A 21,489-nucleotide genomic window follows, 5' to 3' on the forward strand; every position below is an offset into this window, starting at 1 on the left:
TCTCACTCATATGTGGAATTTAAGAAACAAAACAAATCAAGAAAAAAAGGGACAACCCAGAAAACAGACTCTTAACTATAGAGAACAAACTGATGGTTACCAGAGGGTGGTGGGTGGGAAGATAGATAAAAGAGGTGGGGATTAAGAGCACACTTATCATGATGAGCACTGGGTAATGTATAGAATTGTACACTATATTTTACACCTGAAATCACTATATTGTACGCCTGAAAATAATAGAACACTGTATGTTAATACAGTAACTATATGTTACTGACTTCACCATAGTGTGAAGTCAGTAAACAAATGTCTACACTGAAAAATCAAGAAAGAACAGCATAAATGTTATTTAAAAATATGGAAATAAATATGGGGAAAAATATGGAAGAAATAGCTTAAAATTTGAAAAGACTGCCTTTGGACAGGAGTTAGAGGCCAAAGAAAAATAAGGCAGGGAAATGTTATTTACTTGGTTTTGTTTTAAAGTGTACACAAAACCATTTGACTTTTTTTTCAAGTTTATTTATTTTGAGAGAGAGCGTGCGTGTGCATCCATGCAGGGGAAGCACAGAGAGAAAATCCCAAGCAGGCTCTGTGCTGTCAGCAGAGCCCGACCTGGGGTTCAATCTCACGAAAGGTGAGACCACGACCTAAGCCAAAATCAAGAGTAGGATGCCTAACTGACTGAGCCACCCAGGCACCCCAGAAAGTACTCTGAATGGAATAAAACTTGTAACACCAGAATGTGTTTGACATTGTTAAAGCAGTGCTTAGGGGTAAATTCGTAACACCAAATGCCTCTAATTTCAGAAAAGAAGAAAGGTCATAATCAATGAGCCAGCATTCATGTAAAGAAATGGTGAGAAAGAACATATTAAGCCCAAAATAAACAGAGGAAAGGAAACATTAAAGATCAATGCATAGGGGCACCTGGGTGGCTCAGACCATTAAGCACTGAATCTTGACTTCAGCTCAGGTCATGATCTCACAGTTTCATGAAATGGAGCCCCAGGTCATCTGACAGCGTGCAGCCTGCTTAGGATTCTCCCTCTCTCTCTGCCCCTCCCCAGCTTGTGCTCTCTCAAAAATAAATAAATGAACTTAAAAAAAAAAATGTTTTTTAAATCAAAGTAATATAGAAAATATAGAAAGAGGAAAAAAATCAATGAAACCAAAAGGTGGTTCTTTGGAAAGATTAACAAAATTGATAAATCATCTAGCCAGACTGATCATGGGGAAAAAAAAGAATACAAATTATGAATATCAAGTATGAGAGAAATGACATCACTACAGCCTTTCACAGACACCAAAAGGCTAATACTACATTTATTTGATTCAATCTGATAATTTCTGCCACTTAATTGGGGTTTTTAGGCTACTTACCGTTATTTATTTATTTAAAAGACTTTATTTTTAAGTAATCTCTACACCCAAAGTGGGTCTCGAATTTATAACCCCGAGATCAAGAGTCACATGCTCTACTGACTGAGCCAGTCAGGTACCCCAAGACTATTTACTTTTATAGAGGCCAATAAACCCAACAACTTAAATGACATGGTCAAATTCCTTAAAACACAATCTACTACAGCTCACTCAAAAGGGAATAGATTATCTGGATAACCCTGTATGTATCTGTTAAAGAAATTGCATTTGTAGTTTAAAAACCTTTCTAAAAAATATATCAGTCCCAGATGGCTTCACTGGTAAACTCTACCGAACATTTAAGTAAAAAGTAATAATTCCACATGAACTACTGTAGAAAATTTAAGAGGGAACACTTTCTAATTCATTCTGTAAGGCCAGGATTACTATGACAACAAAATTAGACAAAAGGTATCACAAGAAAATAATAGACAAATGTCCCTCATAATATAGATGTAAAAATTCTACACAAAATCAAGTTGGTTTGTTAAATCAAGCAAATTCAGAAAATGAGATCCAACAATATATAAAAAGTTATTAATAGATCATGATGACATAACATATCCCGGAAACCACAAATTGGTTTAGCATTCAAAAATCATTGAATGTAACTCACCATATTAACCAATAAAAAAGAAAAACCATACAATCATCAATAGACACCGAAAAATACACTGGACAAAATATTCACCATCCTATTCCTGATAAAAACCCTCAGCAAACTAGGAATTAAAAGTAAACATCTTCATAATGATAAAAAAATATATATATATATGAAAACCTACAGCTAACATAATACTTAATGGAAAAAGACAATGCTATCTCCCTAAGACCAGGAACAAGACAAAAACAACCAGTAAGGCTAAATATTTTTTGTTACGTATTGGCTATTTGTTTTTTGTTTTGTTTTGTTTTTAAGTAAACTCTACCTCCAATGTGAGGCTCAAATTCATGATCCTGAGATCAAGAATCACATACTCTACTGACTGAGCCAGCCAGGTGCCTCTATCAGTCTTATCTTCCATAAGTATTTTATCCTAGTTTAAGTTTACATACCTTCCTACTTTTACCATATGAAATCTTATTTCAATGTAATCATGTATTCATTGTGAATTATCCCAATCCGTATTCAGCCCCATCCTCTTTATTATTTTTGATGGTTTCATTTTCTTTTTTAAATGTTTATTTTTGAGAGAGAGAGAGAGAGAGACAGAGACAGAGTGTGAGGAGGGGAGGGGCAGAGAGACAGGGAGACACAGAATGCAAAGCAGGCTGTAGGCTCTGAGTTGTCAGCACAGAGCCTGATGCGAGGCTTGAAGTCATAAACTGCGAGACGCTTAACCAACTGAGCCACCCAGGCACCCTTATTTTCTAATTTTTAAAACAAATCTGGAAATTTATTTTGGTGAACAGTGAGGCTTTACTTTTTTTTTTTTTTTTTCCTAAAGTAGGTTCTATGCCCTGCATAGGGCTCAAACTCATGATCCTGAAATCAAGAGTCACATGCTCTACCGACTGAGCCAGCCAGGCACCCCTTTTTATTTAACTAATTATTTTTAATTTTATTTTTTTATTAGACTTGGTAGAGGGACAGATGAGCCATTTCCTTTAACAGGGTCAGTGATTTACAATTCTTTGTCTTTTTCTAGAATTATCATTGTCTCTCGTTTAAAGTAATTAAATCATTCTGATTTCACTGTGCTTTTCTATATATTTTCACAAGAAAATAAAACTCATTATCAACAGATAATCACTGTTTAGGAAGTACCAGGAATCTATCTCTTAACCTAAACTATAATTGCACTGGCGGAATCTGTCTGATACAACTATTTTGGAATTTGGGAGTCTCCTGAAGGCTTGCAACTTCCAGGAGAAGATCTGGATGGCAAATTACAGTCAATTTCAGCTTTTAGCACAGTAACAGCTACCTACCTCTGGGCCCTCAGCTAAATGGCAGGCAGCTAGCTGTGCACCTTTTCCTTTTTTTCTCCCCCATGTTTATTTATTTTTGAGAGGGAGACAGAGCATGAGCAGAAGGGCAGAGAGAAAAGGAGACACAGAATCCGAAGCAGGCTCCAGGCTCTGAGCTGTCAGCACAGAGCCCAATGCAGGGTTTGAATTCACAAACCGTGAGATCATGACCTGAGCCAAAGTCGGATGCTTAACTGACTGAGCCACCCAGGAGCCCCTGTGCACATTTTCCTAAAGCATTGTGCACACAGTTTTGGAGAAACGAGGTAGGCAAAAAGGACCCTGTCCTCCAAATACTGGGGATCTGTGCTCTGAAAGTTGCCTCTGATCACAGAGGTGCAAAAAGGTGGGTGGCCACTGTTTTGCATTTTATTTAATAAAAATGAAAAATAAAGAAAAATAAAAGTTAGGCATGAGGGACACAACAAAGAACAAAATATGGTCTGCACCTTCAGGGAGTTTATTCATGGCCTGGCAATAAACACAGAAATTATTTTAAAAACTACTGGGTGTGGTGAGCTATCAAAAGAGTACCGATTACACGCTTTACATTTTTTATTTATTTTTAAAGATTTTATTTTTTACTTTTTTTTTTGAGAGAGTGAGCGAGAGAGTGACAGTGCATGAGCAGGGCAGGGGCAGAGAGAGGGATAGGGGGACAGAGGACCTAGAGCGAGCTCTTCACTGACAGTGGAGGCCAATGTGGGGGTTGAACTCATGAACTGTGAGATCATGACCTGAGCTGAAGGCAGGCACTTAACCGACTGAGCCACCCAGGTACCCCTGAAGATTTTATTTTTAATAACGTCTACACCCAACGTAGGGCTCAAACTCACAACCTCGAGATCAAGAGTTGATTGTTCTACCGACAGCCAGGTGCCCCTGCTTTACATTTTTTAAAAACAAAAATAAAATAAAACCAAAAATGTGCATAAGAATGATCTTAAGAAAGTACATCTGTCAGGGCACCTGGGTGGCTCAGTCGGTTGAGCTTTCGTCTGCAGTTCAGGTCATGATCTCATGGTTTGTTGAGTTTGAGCCCCACACAGGGCTCTGTGCTGACAGCTTGGGGCCTGGAGCCTGCTTCAGAATGTGTCTCCTTCTCTCTGCCCACCCCCCAACTCTTCCTGTTTGTCTCTCTCTCAAAACTAAATAAAACACTTTTTTAAAAATTAAAAAAAAAAAAGAAAGCACATTTCTCATTAACACTTCAATGTATTTGTTATTTTTAATCTATTGTAAGTGGGACTTTTTTCTATTCTTTCATTTTCCCTCTTTTCCTAATGCAAGCTTGTGATATTGTGATACATAAGAAATATTTTTTTGACCTTCATTCATGGTTCCTGGCACAGAGCTCTCAAAACCCTTACAACTTCCTAAGTAATAAGAGGAATTAAGGGTATCTTATTTATAAAAAGCCCATTTCAACCACACTAAGTATCAACACAGTGACTTCTGTAAAGCTCCTAACAATGGGGATGGTTGCCAGGGGAACCAACCATGTGATGAGAGTTGGAACTTTTAGCACCCACTCCCCACCTCTGGGGAAAGGAGAGAGGTTGGAGGTGGAACCAATCACCCAACAACCAATGATGTAATCCAACATGTCTATGGAGGCCTCCATGAAAACCCAAAAGGATGGGGTTTGGGGCACTTCTGTTGGTGAACACATGGAGGCACGGGGAGGACAGTGCACCCCGAGAGAGTACGGAAGCTCTGTACCCCTCCCACACACCTTGTCCAATGCACCTCTCCCATCTGGCTGTTCTCTGAGTTCTATGAACCACTCTAGCTCATTAATCTAATGGAACCTGAGGAGGGGATTGTGGGAACCTTCAATTACAGCCAGTTGGTCAGAAGCAGAGGGAACTACCTAGACTTTTGACTGGCATCTGAACTGGGGTTTGGCGGTGGTGGAGGGGTGCGGAGGCAGCCTTGCAGGACTCTGTCTTTATCTATGGAATCTGAAGCTAACTTTGGATAGGTAGTATCAGAACTCAACTGGAACTGTAGGACAACCGGCTCTCGTCCACAGAGAATTAGAGAATTGCTTAGTGTGAGACAAACCCCACACTTTTGGTAACAGACAAGCCAGAAGTATGAAGGAAGTTGTGTGTTGAGAAAAACAGAGAGAGTTTTCCTTTTGGAGTCCTACCATCATTTCTTCCGTACTAAAAAACCTGAAAGAATAACCTGGTTCCTAAACCTCCAAATCATGAGTTTTTAGTAAGACTAACAAATCAAACTGAAACCAAAAGGTAGAATTCTGGATCTATAAAGAGGTATTCTATCAAGTGCTACAACCTATAAAAAAGCCTTTTACCTTCATTATAGGGCACGGGATTGCCAATCTTTAATCCAACTGCTTCAGCTGATTTCAAAATGTCTAACTCCATCAAAATAATTACTCTCCTACAAACGCAAAGAAATAGAAACAAGTTAGAAAAAATCAATTCAGAACCCTTCAAATGACAAGCTACTTAAAAAGCTCTCCCCCAATAATCATTTTGATAAAACTATTTCCGTTTGTCAACAGGTTTTCATTACTGAATAACGTGAGAAATATATGATATCAATTCCTATGTAAATATTTCCCTTAATCTTTCACTGTATCATTATCAAGGCTTTTTATGATTGCAGGATTTTCATTTTCCATCTAGTCCTTTAATTAAAATGCAGTGCCCTTACCACAAACCATACCATCAAGGAGTAAATGACACAATCAGAATTTAGATTAAACACAATAATGTATGGCACAACAACAGATGATCTGTTTTCAGAAACATATACCCATCTAAACAATTACCTTTTCCCAGCGAAAACCATTACAACTGTAGCTATTTTTTAATGTAATTATGATCTAAGAATTTATAGTTCTTTTACCTATCTTTAACTCTAATTAAAACCTTTCAAAAACTTCCCAAGAACCTTAGCCCAAAACTAAAACCTTTCACACGCCCTACAGGCTCTGTGGGATCTGGTCTTGCTAATCTCTTTCTAGTTCATCTCATACCGCTTCCCAGAAACACTGCTCTCCAGCAGTTCTGTTTGCTTTCAATTCCTGGTATATGCCATGTTTTCACTTGCCACCCTCTCTCCTGCCACAAAGCCTTTGTATATGCTGCTCACTGACTGTGATGACCTTCTCTCATTCTGCCGTCAGCTAGTACTCATTTTTTGCTCTCATCTCAAATACCATTTCTTTTTTTTTTTGTAAAGTTTATTTACTGGGGCACCTGGGTGGCTCAGCTGGTTAAGTGTCCCACTCTTGATTTCAGCTCAGGTCATGATCCCATGGTTCACGAGTTCAAGCCTCGTGTAAGGCTTTGTGCCAGGCGTGGAGACTGCTTGAGATTCTCTCTCTCCCTCTCCCTCTGCCCCTTCCCTGCTCTAAAATTTTTAAAAATTAGAAAAATTAAAAATAGTTTTAAATGCTGTATCACAAGACACCATAAGCAAGTTATGATAAAGTGGGATAAAATATTTGAAACAGCTAAAAAATAGTTGATATCCCTGGTTTACAAAGATCTCCCACAAAACAAAAACATGCACAAAGTACATATATAAAAAGCTATTCAGAAAAGAACTACAAAGAATAAACAAGTACCTGAAAAGACATTTGAGCTCAAGAATATGGAAATGTAAATTAAAGTAATGATAATTAATAATTATTTTTAAAAATTAGTAGCATACAGGCACCTGGGTGGCTCAGTTGGTTAAGTATCTGACTTGGGCTCAGGTCATGATCTCACAGCTTGTGAATTTGGGCCCCACGTCAGGCTCTGTGCTGACAGCTCAGAGCCTGGAGCCTGCTTTGGATTCTGTCTCTGTCTGTCTCTCTGTCCCTCCCCCACTCGCACTGTGTCTCTCTTTCAAAAATAAACATTTAAAAAAAATTAGTAGTATCCAATATGTTGACAAGGTTAAGGGGATCTTTCTTTCTTTCTTTCTTTCTTTCTTTCTTTCTTTCTTTCTTTCTTTCTTTCTTTCTTTCTTTCTTTCTTTCGTAACAGGTTTTTGAGATATCATTCACACACCACTCCATTTCCCCACCCGTGCAGAACCACTAATTTGTTTCCTTGGATTTGTTTATTCAGAAGCACTCTTACACAAAGTTACTGGGTGTATTAATTGGTATATTTTCTGTTAAGAGACATGTTTGACCCCCACAACACTAACTCAAGCAATCTGCTCTTCAGAAGTAATAGCACGAACACATAAAGATAAACTTGCAAGGATGATTGCTAAAGCCCAGTTTGGAATAAAGCTAAATGTCCATCAAAAAATAAGGGGTAAATAAGCTGGGATGTATGGACACAGATTGTCAACAGAGGCAGGAAAGAGTACAAGACATGCCACCATCCTGAGATGGTAGAATGAAGCAAAGCCCGTGGGACTGAAACTCTATCCCTGATGGTAGAGAACCAAGCCTAAGTTGTTGCACATAACCCCAGCACAGCACTCCATCTTCTCCCATAACCATACCCCAGAGGACAGAAAAGTGGATAAAAAGCACCACTCAAGCACTCAAAGGTAGCCTGGAGTGGAAGATAATAGATCCCAAGTGGGAAGGTTGGCAAAGAGATGTATCCAGCTTAAACTATGTCGGAGCAAATATGAAGTCTGACAGAACCATCCACATTAAGCATGAAAAAGATAAGAAGAAATGACATGGCAACAATGCAACATGCAAAAACGTATAAAAATACGAGGAACAAAAAAGGCAGAGACAGTTAGAGAATCCAATCTAGAAGAAAGCATAAGCCAAGAAAGGGAATAATACTTCCCAAGAGAGATTTGGAAAATAAGACTATTCAATAAAATAAAACTCAAAAGATGAGATGAGAGATTGAGAAGAAAAAGGAACTTAAGACAAAAACAGAACAAAAGTAATACCATTATACATCTAACACTTAAAGATTATAAACACCAAGAGACAGCAAGGAGAAAGCTAAAAACTGAACTACTTGTATGTTGGAAAATCTTGACTTAATCCAACATATGCATTAGAAAATAAACTAAAACAAACTGAAGACACAAAGGGAAGACAGTTATCCACAATGTAAATAAAAACTAGAACCAAATGAAATAGAAAACAGCATTAAGGAATAACACACAGAAAGATTTAATTGAAAAGAAATAAATCTGCAGACTGAAAGGGCATACCATGGACCAGAAAAAAAAAAAGGAAGAACAATGGACATTAAGACACAGCCTGGTTAAAGGGCACATGGATGGCTCAGTCAGTTAAGAGGTTAAGCATCCTACTTCAGCTCGGGTCATCTCACAGTTTTTGAGTTCCAGTCCCACATCAGGCTCTGTGCTGACAGCTTGGAGCCTGCAGCCTGCTTCAAGTTCTGTATCTCCCTCTCTCTGACCCTCCCCACTCATGCTCTGTTTCTGCTCTTTCAAAAATAAACATTAAAAAAAAAAGACATAGCCTGGTTAAGTCACTGAACTTGAAACATAATGAAAGAATTTTTCCATAATCCACAGAACCTCTTTAAGTTTTATCAACTGTCTAAACGATGTCCTTAATAATCCAGACCAGGATCACTTGTTATATTTAATTATCAAATCTCTTAAGACTCCTTCAATCTGGAACAGTCTTTCAGTGTACACAATTTTTTTACTTTCATGCTTGAGATTTGAAAATCAGAGGTCCCTTATTTTGTAGAATATCCCTTAATTTACCTGAGGTTTCTTCATGATTAGATATAGATTATGTATCTTTCGCAAAAATATACTATTAGTGATGCTGTGTTATTCTCATTGCATCTTATCAGGTAATACACGATTTCTATTTGTCCCATTACTGGTAATGTTAACCTTAATCACTGGAATAAGGTACTGTCTGCCAGGTTCCTCCACTATGAAGTTACCTCTGTTCCATTTACAATTAGTAATTATGTTGTGGGGAAGTACTTTAACCCCATAAAAAAACTTGTCACTCTGCAAACTTTCACCACTTGTTTCAGCATCTGCGGTAGACTGAATCCCCCACACCAAAAGATATCCACGTCCTAACCCCTAAAACCTGTGAGCGGGACAACAAAGGACTTTGCAAATGTGATGAAGTTAATGACTGAAATGGCAAGATTATTCCTGAATCCTCAGATGAGCCCTAAAAGGAATGACATGTATCCTTTAAGAGGGAGGCAGATCTGAAACAGACAGAAGGCAATGTGACCATGGAGGCAGAGACTGGGCTGATGCACCAAAAAGCCAAGGAATTCTAACAACCACCAGAAGCTGGAAGAGGGAAAGAATGGATTCTTCCAGACAGCTTCCAGAGGGAGCATGCCCCTGTCAACACCAGGATCTCAGCCCAGTGAAACTGATTTCAACTTCCAACCTCCAGGGGAAATAATTTCTGTTGTTTTCAACCACTAAGTTTGTGTTAATTTGTTAGAGCAGTCAAAGCACCCATTGATGTTTCCTGCATGAACTAATATTGTGATGATTACCAAATGGCAAATTTCTATTCCATCATTCCTTCTACATTTATTAGATGGCATTCTATGTTAAGAAGAACCTTTATCTTCCCCCCATGTATTCATTTATTCAGTACAGACTTACGAACTCCTATTTTATTCAACAGGTTGTAATCTGTTTGCATTTTTATTGTGGTTTATAAATTATCTTAGATTGGCAAGTGTAAGATTTCTGCCAGCCTTTTGACAGGGTCCCCTCTCCCTTTGAGCACTTCCTTACCAACTGACACATTAAGATAGTCCAGGCTCGACTTATAATTTCCAAGCCCATAACAAGCCATCCTCCAAGGAGCCTTGGTTCTTTTTGGCATTCAGAAACCAAGATGTGCTAAGTGGGCTCACAGCTATTGCGCTGTCGCTGCTCCAAAGCTTTCTTGGTAGACAGACCTAGGCAAGACAGACAGACAGACAGACACACACACACACACACACACACACACACACACACACTGCACAATATATGTATACTCCTACACCAACCAGATGTGAAGAGACAGTTTTCAAAAGAAGACATACCTAGACAAGAGGTACAGGAAAAGATACTCTACTTCATGAATCAGGGAAATATAAATCAAAACCACAATAAGACATCACCTCATTCATATCTGTCGGAATGGCAATTATCAAAAAGACTAGAAATAACAAGTGTTGGCGAGAATATGGAGAAAAGGGAACCCTCGTACAGCTGTTGGTGAAAATGTAAATTGGTGCAGCCACTATGGAAAACGGTATGGAAGCTCCTCAAAAAATTAAAACTAGAACTACCATATGATCCAGCAATTCCACTTACGGGCATTTATCCAAAGAAAACAAAAGTAGTAACTTGAAAAGGTAACTACACCCCCATGTTCACTGCAGCACTATTTATAATAGCCAAGATATGGAAACAACCTAAGTGTCCACGAATAGATGAATGCATAAACAAACTGTGGTACACACACACACACACACACACACACTCTCTCTCTCTCTCTCTATTATTCAGCCATTTAAAGAAAAGGGGGATCTTGCCATTTGTGAAAACATGGATGGGCTTCCAAGGCATTATGCTAAGTCAGACAAAGAAAGGCAATTACCATATGATCTCTCATATGTGGAAATAAATAAGCTCATAGATACAAAGAACAAACTGATTGGTGGTTGTTAGAGGCAAGGGGAAGGGGGTGGGAGAAATGGGAGAACTGTTTTTGTTTTTAGTTTAAATAAATTGAATAACAATAAAATAAAAATAAAATAAAATAGAACTTTATTTTTTATCAATTTTTTTTATGTTTTTATTTATTTATTTATTTATTTATTTTTTTAACACCTACCCCTTGAGGGTTGTTTTTTTTTTTCTAAGTTTATTTATTTTTGAGACAGAGAGAGACAGAGCATGAATGGGGGAGGGTCAGAGAGAGAGAGGGAGACACAGAATCGGAAACAGGCTCCGGGCTCCGAGCTGTCAGCACAGAGCCCGACGCGGGGCTCGAACTCACGGACCGCGAGATCATGACCTGAGCCGAAGTCGGCCGTTTAACCGACCGAGCCACCCAGGTGCCCCTGTTTTTATTTTATTTTTGAGAGACAGATAGAGTATGAGTGGGGGAGGAGCAGAGAGAAAGGGAGAACAGAATCTGAAGCAGGCTCCAGGCTCTGAGCTGTCAGCACAGAGCCCAAAGCGGGGCTCAAACTCACAGACTGTGAGATCATGCCCTGAGCCAAAGTTGGATGCTTAACCAACTGAGCCACCCAGGCGACCCAATAAAATAGAACTTTAAAACCCCAAACTAATTATCTATATCTGTATCTACATCTACCTATCAAAAACGTTGAGTTCACTCTGAAACCTCCAGTTCCAATCCAGAATCACAGATTTCTCCCTTGGCTAGCTCTCACTGCCCTCAACATATTTATTAAATCAATTCCCCTCATACGTCACCACCTGCCACTGCTGCACCCACGGACATCCTCCTCCCGATGCTCAAATTCCATACCTAGTTCTAAGATCACCACCATCCCATTACAAACAAGCACCCTCCTCTCCCCATTGGTTCTGACACTCATGCTGGGCTATCACCACTTCTTGCAGACCCCCTCCTTATTCTGCTTGGCCTCCCTCCTTATCCCACCCAGTCTCCAACAACATGCTGCTGTCACCTGACCCCCACACTCCCAGATGGCTTCATCCCTTGCTCAGGATCCAACGGCCACACAGATTCTTGCCTCACCCTACTCAGGCTCCAACAACCCATCCTGGGCCGCAGCCATTCTCCCCTCGTGTGTGTTCTCCTTACCTGCTGGGGCTCCAGCACCCTGTCCAGCCCACAAAGACCCCCTCCTCACTTTGTTTGGGCTAATACCTGGTTCCAGACCACCACCACCACCACCCCTCCCCTGTAAACACCTACCTTGCTTGACCCCACCTAATGGCTTTGGACCCAATTATACAGGAAGGAAGAGAGCAGTAACAGTGTTTATATTGTCATTCCACTACCAAGATGATTTCCACCGATTCACCAATTATTGATAAATATGCATGGTGAGATTTTTGGAATGATGCTCATTAAATCATAATATGGTTATTTCTAGGTTGTATCAATTTTAGACCATTTTTTCCCCTTCTTTGTACCTTGTTTTGCATTGCTTGAATTGGTGATTCTGTGTGTTGTTTTTATTAAAATGATCATCTTCTCTAAAAATCTGAATACACAAAGAGCTACAAACATATTCTAAGGAACACTGGTGAAAAACTTTAAATAGTGAAATACTGTGTAATATTAAATGTTAACTAAATTAAAGTTAACTTATACAATGACATGCTAAGTAATATATGACATAGAGGTTTATCTAGGAACATGTAAAACAACAACCATAAACTTAAAAAAGAATTTTATAAAACTATATTATGAAGTTTTTTTTAAGGAAAATACAAATTTATAAGTACTCATGTTTACAGAAAAATTCTGGAAGGATTACAACAAAATGTTACTAATAGTTACTTCTAGGCAGTGGGATTACAGTTATTTTTATTTATGTGAATTTTATAATGTACGTATGACAAAAGTCTTTTTTACAAAGCACCAGGACAAGGGGCGCCTGGGTGGCTCAGTCAGTTGAGCGTTCGACTTCGGCTCAGGTCATGATCTCATGGTTCATGGGTTTGAGCCCCGTGTCAGGCTCTGAGATGATAGCTCAGAGCCTGGAGCCTGCTTCGGATTCTGTGTCTCCCTCTCTCTCTGCCCCTCCCCTGCTCATGCTCTGTCTCTCTCTGTCTCAAAAATAAATATAAACATTAAAAAAAAATTTTTTTTTTCAAAGCACCAGGACAAGAACACAAAATTCTATCAGGATGAAAATAGTAACCGCAACTAAGTTAACTGTCAACCTAGAATTCTATACTTAGTTAAACCGAGAGTGAAACAGACATTTTTATTTTTTAAATTTTATTTCTTTGTTTAAGTAATCCCTACACTCAAAGTGGGGTTCAAACTCATAACCCTGAGATCAAGAGTCACACATTCTACTGAGTGAGCCAGCCAGGAGTCCAGCAACAGACATTTTTAGATGACAGATTTTTATCATTCACAAACTTTCTCCATAAGAGCTGCTCAAAGATATTCTTCAGGAAAATGAGAACTGAACTAAAAAGGAAGGAGTGTGATGAAGGAGACAAATGGGAGCTAACAAACTATGGGCAAATATAAGTAACGGCTGTCTGTGTAGAGAATGCTAATCAGAAGAAATAAAAACAAAATTGAACACTAAACACAGATCATTTTGAGACCTTTGTTTTATTTGAGAGGATGGTAAAAATACTGACCTATTTTAGAATTTCTGTTAATTTACATATGGATTAAAAAAAATTTTTTTTTTACATTTATTTTTGAGAGACAAAGTGTGAGCGGGGGAGGGGCAGAGAGAGAAGGAGACACAGAATCCAAAGCAGGCTCCAGGCTCCGAGGAGGCTGTCAGCACAGAGCCGGACGCGGGGCTTGAACACATGAACCATGAGATCATGACCTGAAGTCGGACACTCAACTGACTGAGCCACCCAGGTGCCCCCAGGATTTTTTTTAAATGTGAGAGTACCCACAAAAAACAAACAAACCAAACAAACAAAAACACAGCACAAATAGAATGTCTCTCAAACCAGCAGAGGCAAAAAAGAGGATTAAGGAAAAATCCAATCAATCCAAGGCAAGAAAAAAATAAAGCAAAAAACATGGTAAAAACACAAAAATTAGAAAACATCAATAATAAGTTAAGCAGAATAAACTCACCCACTAAATCTCAAAATGATTTCTAGGGGCGCCTGGGTGGCTCAGTAGGTTGAGCGTCCAACTTCGGCTCAGGTCATGATCTCGCAGTCCGTGAGTTCGAGCCCCGCGTCAGGCTCTGGGCTGACGGCTCAGAGCCTGGAGCCTGCTTCGGATTCTGTGTCTCCCTCTCTCTCTGACCCTCCCCCGTTCATGCTCTGTCTCTCTCTGTCTCAAAAATAAATAAAACATTAAAAAAAAATTAAAAAAAAAATGATTTCTAAAACTGTATGCTGCTGGGGCACCTGGGTGGTGCAGTCGGTTAAGTGTCCGACTCTTGATCTCAGCGCAGTCATGATCTCACAGTTCATGAATTCGAGCCCCACATCAGGCTCTGTGCTGAGGGCACAGAGCCTGCTTGGGATTCTGTCTCTCCTTCTCCCTGCCCCTCCCCTGCTTGTGCATACTCTCTCTCTCTCTCAAAATAAGTAATTAAACATTTAAAAAATATTTTTTAATAAAAATTAAAAAATAAATAAATAAAAGTATACACTATTTATAAAAGACACCCAAGATTAAGAACAGAAGTTGTGGCACAAAAACAGACACATAGACCAATGGAATAGAATAGAAACCCCAGAAATAGACCCACAAACATATGGCCAACTCATCTTTGACAAAGTTGGAAAGAACATCCAATGGAAAAGAGACAGTCTCTTTAACAAATGGTGCTGGGAGAACTGGACAGCAACATGCAGAAGGTTGAAACTAGACCACTTTCTCACACCATTCACAAAAATAAACTCAAAATGGATAAAGGACCTGAATGTGAGACAGGAAACCATCAAAACCCTAGAGGAGAAAGCAGGAAAAGACCTCTCTGACCTCAGCCGTAGCAATCTCTTACTCGACACATCCCCAAAGGCAAGGGAATTAAAAGCAAAAGTGAATTACTGGGACCTTATGAAGATAAAAAGCTTCTGCACAGCAAAGGAAACAACCAACAAAACTAAAAGGCAACCAACGGAATGGGAAAAGATATTTGCAAATGACATATCGGACAAAGGGCTAGTATCCAAAATCTATAAAGAGCTCACCAAACTCCACACCCGAAAAACAAATAACCCAGTGAAGAAATGGGCAGAAAACATGAATAGACACTTCTCTAAAGAAGACATCCGGATGGCCAACAGGCACATGAAAAGATGTTCAACGTCGCTCCTTATCAGGGAAATACAAATCAAAACCACACTCAGATATCACCTCACGCCAGTCAGAGTGACCCAAATGAACAAATCAGGAGACTATAGATGCTGGAGAGGATGTGGAGAAACGGGAACCCTCTTGCACTGTTGGTGGGAATGCAAATTGGTGCAGCCGCTCTGGAAAGCAGTGTGGAGGTTCCTCAGAAAATTAAAAATAGACCTACCCTATGACCCAGCAATAGCACTGCTAGGAATTTATCCAAGGGATACAGGAGTACTGATGCATAGGGGCACTTGTACCCCAATGTTTATAGCAGCACTCTCAACAATAGCCAAATTATGGAAAGAGCCTAAATGTCCATCAACTGATGAATGGATAAAGAAATTGTGGTTTATATACACAATGGAATACTACGTGGCAATGAGAAAAAATGAAATATGGCCTTTTGTAGCAACGTGGATGGAACTGGAGAGTGTGATGGTAAGTGAAATAAGCCATACAGAGAAAGACAGATACCACATGGTGTGGATCCTGAGAAACATAACAGAAACCCATGGGGGAGGGGAAGGGAAAAAAAAAAAAAAAAGAGGTTAGAGTGGGAGAGAGCCAAAGCATAAGAGACTGTTAAAAACTGAGAACAAACTGAGGGCTGATGGGGGGTGGGAGGGAGGGGAGGGTGGGTGATGGGTATTGAGGAGGGCACCTTTTGGGATGAGCACTGGGTGTTGTATGGAAACCAATTTGACAATAAATTTCATATATGAGAAAAAAAAAAAAGAACAGAAGTTGAAAGTTAAAAGAAGGACAATGATATAGCAAACAAATATAAAGCAAAAGTTACTTGGAAATGTACAGTTAATACTACTGTAACATACACTGACATACCCTTAAGATGGGAATGCTTGCCATATTTGTTTCTCATGTGTTCTGTGACTGAAAATAAAGACCTTAAAAGCCTCTCCCCAACAAAAAGGTCCTATTTTAGCAACGGTTAACAGTGTGCTCACCGCTGCACCTCTAGCGTGTAGCATCTGTAAGCCCTCACCATGCTCTGTATTGGCTGAATAATTTACGATGAAAGATTCAAGGTTGTAGAAAAGGAGCAGTGTTACATAATTAAATACACCTCTTTTGCTCTTTATAAGTGACCCCTTTTCATTAAAAGATGCTTTAAAAGAGAATGCTAAAAACAGTGCTTTTGAAGAGATTAGAAATAAGAGTTCTGTGTTTGGCTTTAATCTCCTGCTTTGAAATTTCCAATTTGTTTCCATATTTCTCTCCCTTTGGTGCCATGTTTTAGTCATCCGAGTTCAAATCTCAATAGCTGTAAACTCTTAGCTGGAAGCTCATCATTGTTTTTGAAATTCCTAAGTGAATTTTGGTATCCAAAGGACTTCTCTGTTCAAAAATTAGTCCCCATTCCAAAACACAATAAAACCAAAGAAAATTCTAAAAAGCAAAAATAACCCACCACATACCTTCCATCTTTCAGAGTGTTAACAATAAATCGGTTAATCTGGCAAATACAGTTGCTAGACAATTGTTCTCCCTCAACGAGATGGTTCAACTGTGTTGCCAACATGAAAGCTGAAAAGCACAAAGATGTCTTTAGTTCCCACAACATTTCAGTCATAACAATCTGAACTAGCACTGATCACACGTGGACTAGCAAAGAAAAACAATGCCTTGAATGTTTCTGAAACTAAAACTATTCAGATTCTGCACAGTGAAAAACAGTATGATTTACTATGCATTAAACATCTGCTGCTACTCTGAAATGTAAGTATTTCTTAAATTGCCCAGAATCATTTTTTCCATCATTCAGGTTTCATGATGAAGACTAAAAAAATCTTTTCTACGTTCTTCACCTTGTGACTAGAGACAGCAAGCACATATTCTGAAAACTGTCTTTCTTGCTTGTGAAGTTTCCAACACTGAAATAAAAGCCTAAAAAGGCAAGTATAGGACAGCTAACCCATTATATTCACTAAATGTCAATATCATCCTGAGGGAAATTAATCAAAGAAAACAGAGCACCAGTTAGAGAAAATTAATTAAGCCAAGTGGCAGCTTTCCACTAGATCCAGTCTATTGTTAGAATGCTCTCTGCCAGCTGCAATTCTGTCTGAATGAAGTGCACGGTCAGGCAAATGTACACTTCTGAAATGCCCCAAATTATTGCAATCAAAGTGCTGGATGTGATTTTATTATTTAAATACAAATTCCTGGATTTATACATCATACTCACAGGATAGAGTGTTCAATCCATCACTCATAAGCAGTCGATAACGGGGTGGACTATTCCCTGTAGTGATGGGACGGATGTTCTAAGATAGAAAACATGATTCATTAGACAGACTGTCTCCCCAGTCCCCAGAGATAATTACATGTAAGTGGCAGGAGAGTGGGTCTGTCATTATTTCAGCAAACAATGAACTGCTTGCCCATTCTCCTGACACCTACGTCCAAGCAAAAGAAACTTGGATATGATGATTTTCCCACCAGCTTCTCTCTAACATTATTAAGCACAACATAGATGAGAATAAAATGAGTTGCCAATACTCGTGTTCTCTCTCCCCAGCTCAAATTTAATTGAAAATCAATTAAAAAAAAAAAAAAAAAAGAATGATAAGGTACCTAACAATGCAAGGTGCTGTGTAGAAAACATGTTAAAAATACAAAACAAAAAAAACAAAAAATCCTTGCCCTGATGGGGCTTACAAGTGTGGTGGAGACAGAGGCAAAGAGATATAAGAGATGTGTGCACATGACATGGGGGCACAGCCAAGGCATTTATCACAACTTACAGGAAATCAGAAGCTGCTCTCCACAGGAAGTGAAATACAGAAACGGGGCCTTATGATGACCAGCAGCGAGTCTGGGAGTCACAAGGAGATCACCAGGCCTACTGACTCAGAATCCACAGAATGATCCAGGATCCTGCTTCTATTCATTTTTTAAATTCCCACTAAAATTTGAAACACCTTTGGAGTACTTGGGTGGCTCAGTCGGTCAAGCATCCAACTCTTGGCTTTGGCTCAGGTCATGATCTCACAGTTTGTGGGTTCAAGCCCTGCATCGGGCTCCATGCTGAGAGTGCGCAGCCTGCTTGGGATTCTCTCCCTCTCTCTCTGCCCCTCCCCTGCTCATTCTGTCTCCCTCTCTCAAAAATAAATAAATAAACTTAAAAAAAATTTTTGGAAAACCCTTAAATGGGAGCGCCTGGGTGGCTCAGTCGGTTGAGTGTCCGACTTTGGCTCAGGTCATGATCGATCTCATGGCTGAGCTCCGCATCGGGCTCTGTGCTGACAGCTCAGAGCCTGGAGCCTGCTTCAGATTCTGTCTCCCTCTCTCTCTGCCCCTCCCCCACCACTCACACTCTGTCTCTCTCTTTCAAAAATAAACAAACATTAAAAAAAGTTTTTTTTTAATTTTAAATGAATGATAGGGTTAATGAAGAATTTTAAGCAGACACATTCATTGTAGGCCCATATAAGGCAGATTTAAGAAAGACAAACCTCAGGGCAGGAAGAAAAAAGTAAGGAGGCAATACTAATGATGTGCAGCACTACAGCCTCCATCAATTGTGGCAAGAATAGAAAGGCGAAGGCTCAAATCTAAATCCCCAAGTCTAACTCTGGCTAACTTATATTGAAGAAGAAAAAAACCCAGCCCTAGCTCCTCTCCTGCAGTTACAACAGGACAGGCCTATTTTTTGTGATGAGGGAGAGAATTTCCCAAAATGGACATGAAATCGACATGTGCTTCATCAAATGTAATGTATAATTACATAGAAGTTTTTAAAATGCTTGACATAAAACATACACAGGTACTCACAATGACCTGGAGGACAGGTTTTATGGAAGTGTCTCCCTGTTGCATTATGGCCTGAAAGTAAACACAGAATGAGATCTACATTCAAATTATGACCAAATCTGACATATTTTTACAGTTTGGTATTTGTAATAAACCACAGATAACATTATTAAAGAGACTTTTCGGAGCATGTCATCTGAAAATCTAGTAAAGTTTTATCACTTGGATAAAATCATAAAAGCATAAAAGTGCAATACTTGGCTTAACAAGAATACAATTACTGCATCCAAAATACAGGCATCACATGTGTGCTCATTATTCAGAACAGCACATTAATTTGCCTATAGGGCCCATTAACAGACAATTAGAGGGGCACCTGAGTGCACATCTGACTTCAGCTCAGGTCGTGATCTCGCGGTTTGTGAGTTCGAGCCCTGTGTCGGGCTCTGTGCTGATAGCCTGGAGCCTGCTTCGGATTCTGTGTCTCCTTCTCTCTTTGCCCATCCCCCACTTCCCTCTCTGTCTCTCAAAAATAAATAAATAAATGTAAAAATAAAAAAAAAATAATTAGGTAAGTATGGGAAATCTTTAAAATAATATTATGCAGCCTTAAAGAGATGTGTATGTAACATTGGTTGCCTCTTTTGAGAGAACTGGCGAGTAGGGCTGTAGGTGGGAGGGAGACCTCACACTGAATCCAATTTTTATATCTTTTGCATTTTTTTTTTTTAAAGTAAGCTTCACGCCCAGCACAGAGCCCAATGGGGGACTTGAATTCACAATCCTGAGATCAAGACCTAAGCTAAGATCAAGAGTCGGACGCTCAACTGACTGAGCCACCTAAGCACCCAAAACCGTTTGGATTTTAAATCTCATGTCTCTATTAGCAATTATGAAAATAGTATCTACAAAAAACAGACCACCAATCAGGTTTTTAGTTTGTTTTTAAAAAGCCACCATTTAAAGGTAACCATCAGAGGGGTCCCTGGCTGGCTCAGTCGGTGGAACATGCAACTCTTGATCTCAGGGTCGTGAGTTTGAGCCCCACATTGGCCCTGGAGCCTACTTATAAATAAAAAAGTAAAAAATCCGTTTAAGAAATTTAAAAAAATAAATAAAGGTAATCATCAGAAAAAAAACAACAGCAGTGAATACTGGTTCTCTGACCTCTGCTCTTGCCCATGCTGAAATAAACAGCACCACCAACGAAAAAACTGGACAAAAATACATAAACTTTTCAAATACTGGACAACAGGCAGAGCAAGACTGTGGTCCCTGAAAAAAGAGAAACGAATGAGGGGAACACTACAATCCTCCTGGCTTTCTGCACAGAGGCACTCTTGGATCACAGCGTGGAGAGGGAACCCAAGAAGAACGTGGCAGTCCTACTGAGCACAGAGTTCAGGGAGGCAACTTAGTTGGATTTCGTGGATGCAGAATACCAGAGATGACAAGCTACACAGAGTTAGAGCCTCAATAACCCACACAGGGGTTCCCAGGAGTCTCTGGCTGACTTCTAAGTTGTGGATACACAAAATGAGACTCCACACGGCCAAAGATTATTAGCTATAAACTGAAAAATGAGTGGAGCTCACACAGGCTAGAACACAGCTGAGCTCTCACCAGCCTGAGTGCAGAAAACTCAATAAACACCTGCTGCTTTCAGTAGAAACCCCAGAAAGGTCATGCTTCAGAAACAGGACTAAACTAGACCCAAAGTAAAAGCTATTCTGGACCCATTCCAATCTCCAAGGGATCAGCTGATTTGTAAGTCAATGAATCAACAATTTGCCAAAACAACTCCATATTCTTTATAGAAAAATTTAAATATTCTGTGGAACAACATGGGAAGTAGGCAAAAAGTACTTCTGCCACATACTGGAGTACTGGCTGTCACCACTTGTGCAACTGTTTGAGCTGTGAGTTGAACTAGCCACTTTTTTCACGGAACATCATTTTTACTTGAAAGGCCAAATGACAAACTGGTTATTCAAACTTTGGAACTGAGTAAATCTTTTCTCAAAAAATAAAGTGACGGGCACTTAGGTGGCTCAGTCAGTTATGCATCTGACTTCTGCTCAGGTCATGATCTCGCAGTTCACTGAGTTAGAGCCCTGCAGGAGCCCACTTCAGATCCTCCGTCCCCTCCTCTCTCTGCCCCCCACCCTCCCGTCGTGCTTGTGCACGCTAAACATTAAAATATCAAAGACAAGTATTCTAAGATCAAAACATTCAATGGTGAGTACAGCATAACATGTAGACTTGTCCAATTGCTGTGCTGTACACCTAAAACATTAATGTAACATTGTGTATCAACCATACTTCAATTAAAAAAGAGAGAG

At 39.5% G+C, this 21,489-nt stretch overlaps 1 protein-coding gene across 3 annotated transcripts in view; it reads right to left on the reverse strand.

The window, feature by feature from the left end:
• The window catches only part of RPA1 (replication protein A1), a 74,158-nt gene that overhangs the window by 38,418 nt on the left and 14,251 nt on the right, over positions 1 to 21,489 (reverse strand). For 2 of the 3 annotated variants that reach the window (XM_007076121.3, XM_042966392.1), the window contains exons 2-5: positions 19,169 to 19,219; positions 17,580 to 17,658; positions 16,810 to 16,918; positions 5,717 to 5,805 (exon numbers count right to left, since the gene is read on the reverse strand). In XM_007076121.3, coding sequence (XP_007076183.1) covers positions 5,717 to 5,805; positions 16,810 to 16,918; positions 17,580 to 17,658; positions 19,169 to 19,219 — 328 coding nt within the window. Of the gene's footprint in view, positions 1 to 5,716; positions 5,806 to 14,149; positions 14,241 to 16,809; positions 16,919 to 17,579; positions 17,659 to 19,168; positions 19,220 to 21,489 lie in introns of those variants that run through there. The other variant, XM_042966393.1, reaches the window with a different exon arrangement.

This window comes from Panthera tigris, chromosome E1 (assembly GCF_018350195.1).
Source record: "Panthera tigris isolate Pti1 chromosome E1, P.tigris_Pti1_mat1.1, whole genome shotgun sequence".
In the NCBI taxonomy this organism is placed as follows: domain Eukaryota; kingdom Metazoa; phylum Chordata; class Mammalia; order Carnivora; family Felidae; genus Panthera; species Panthera tigris.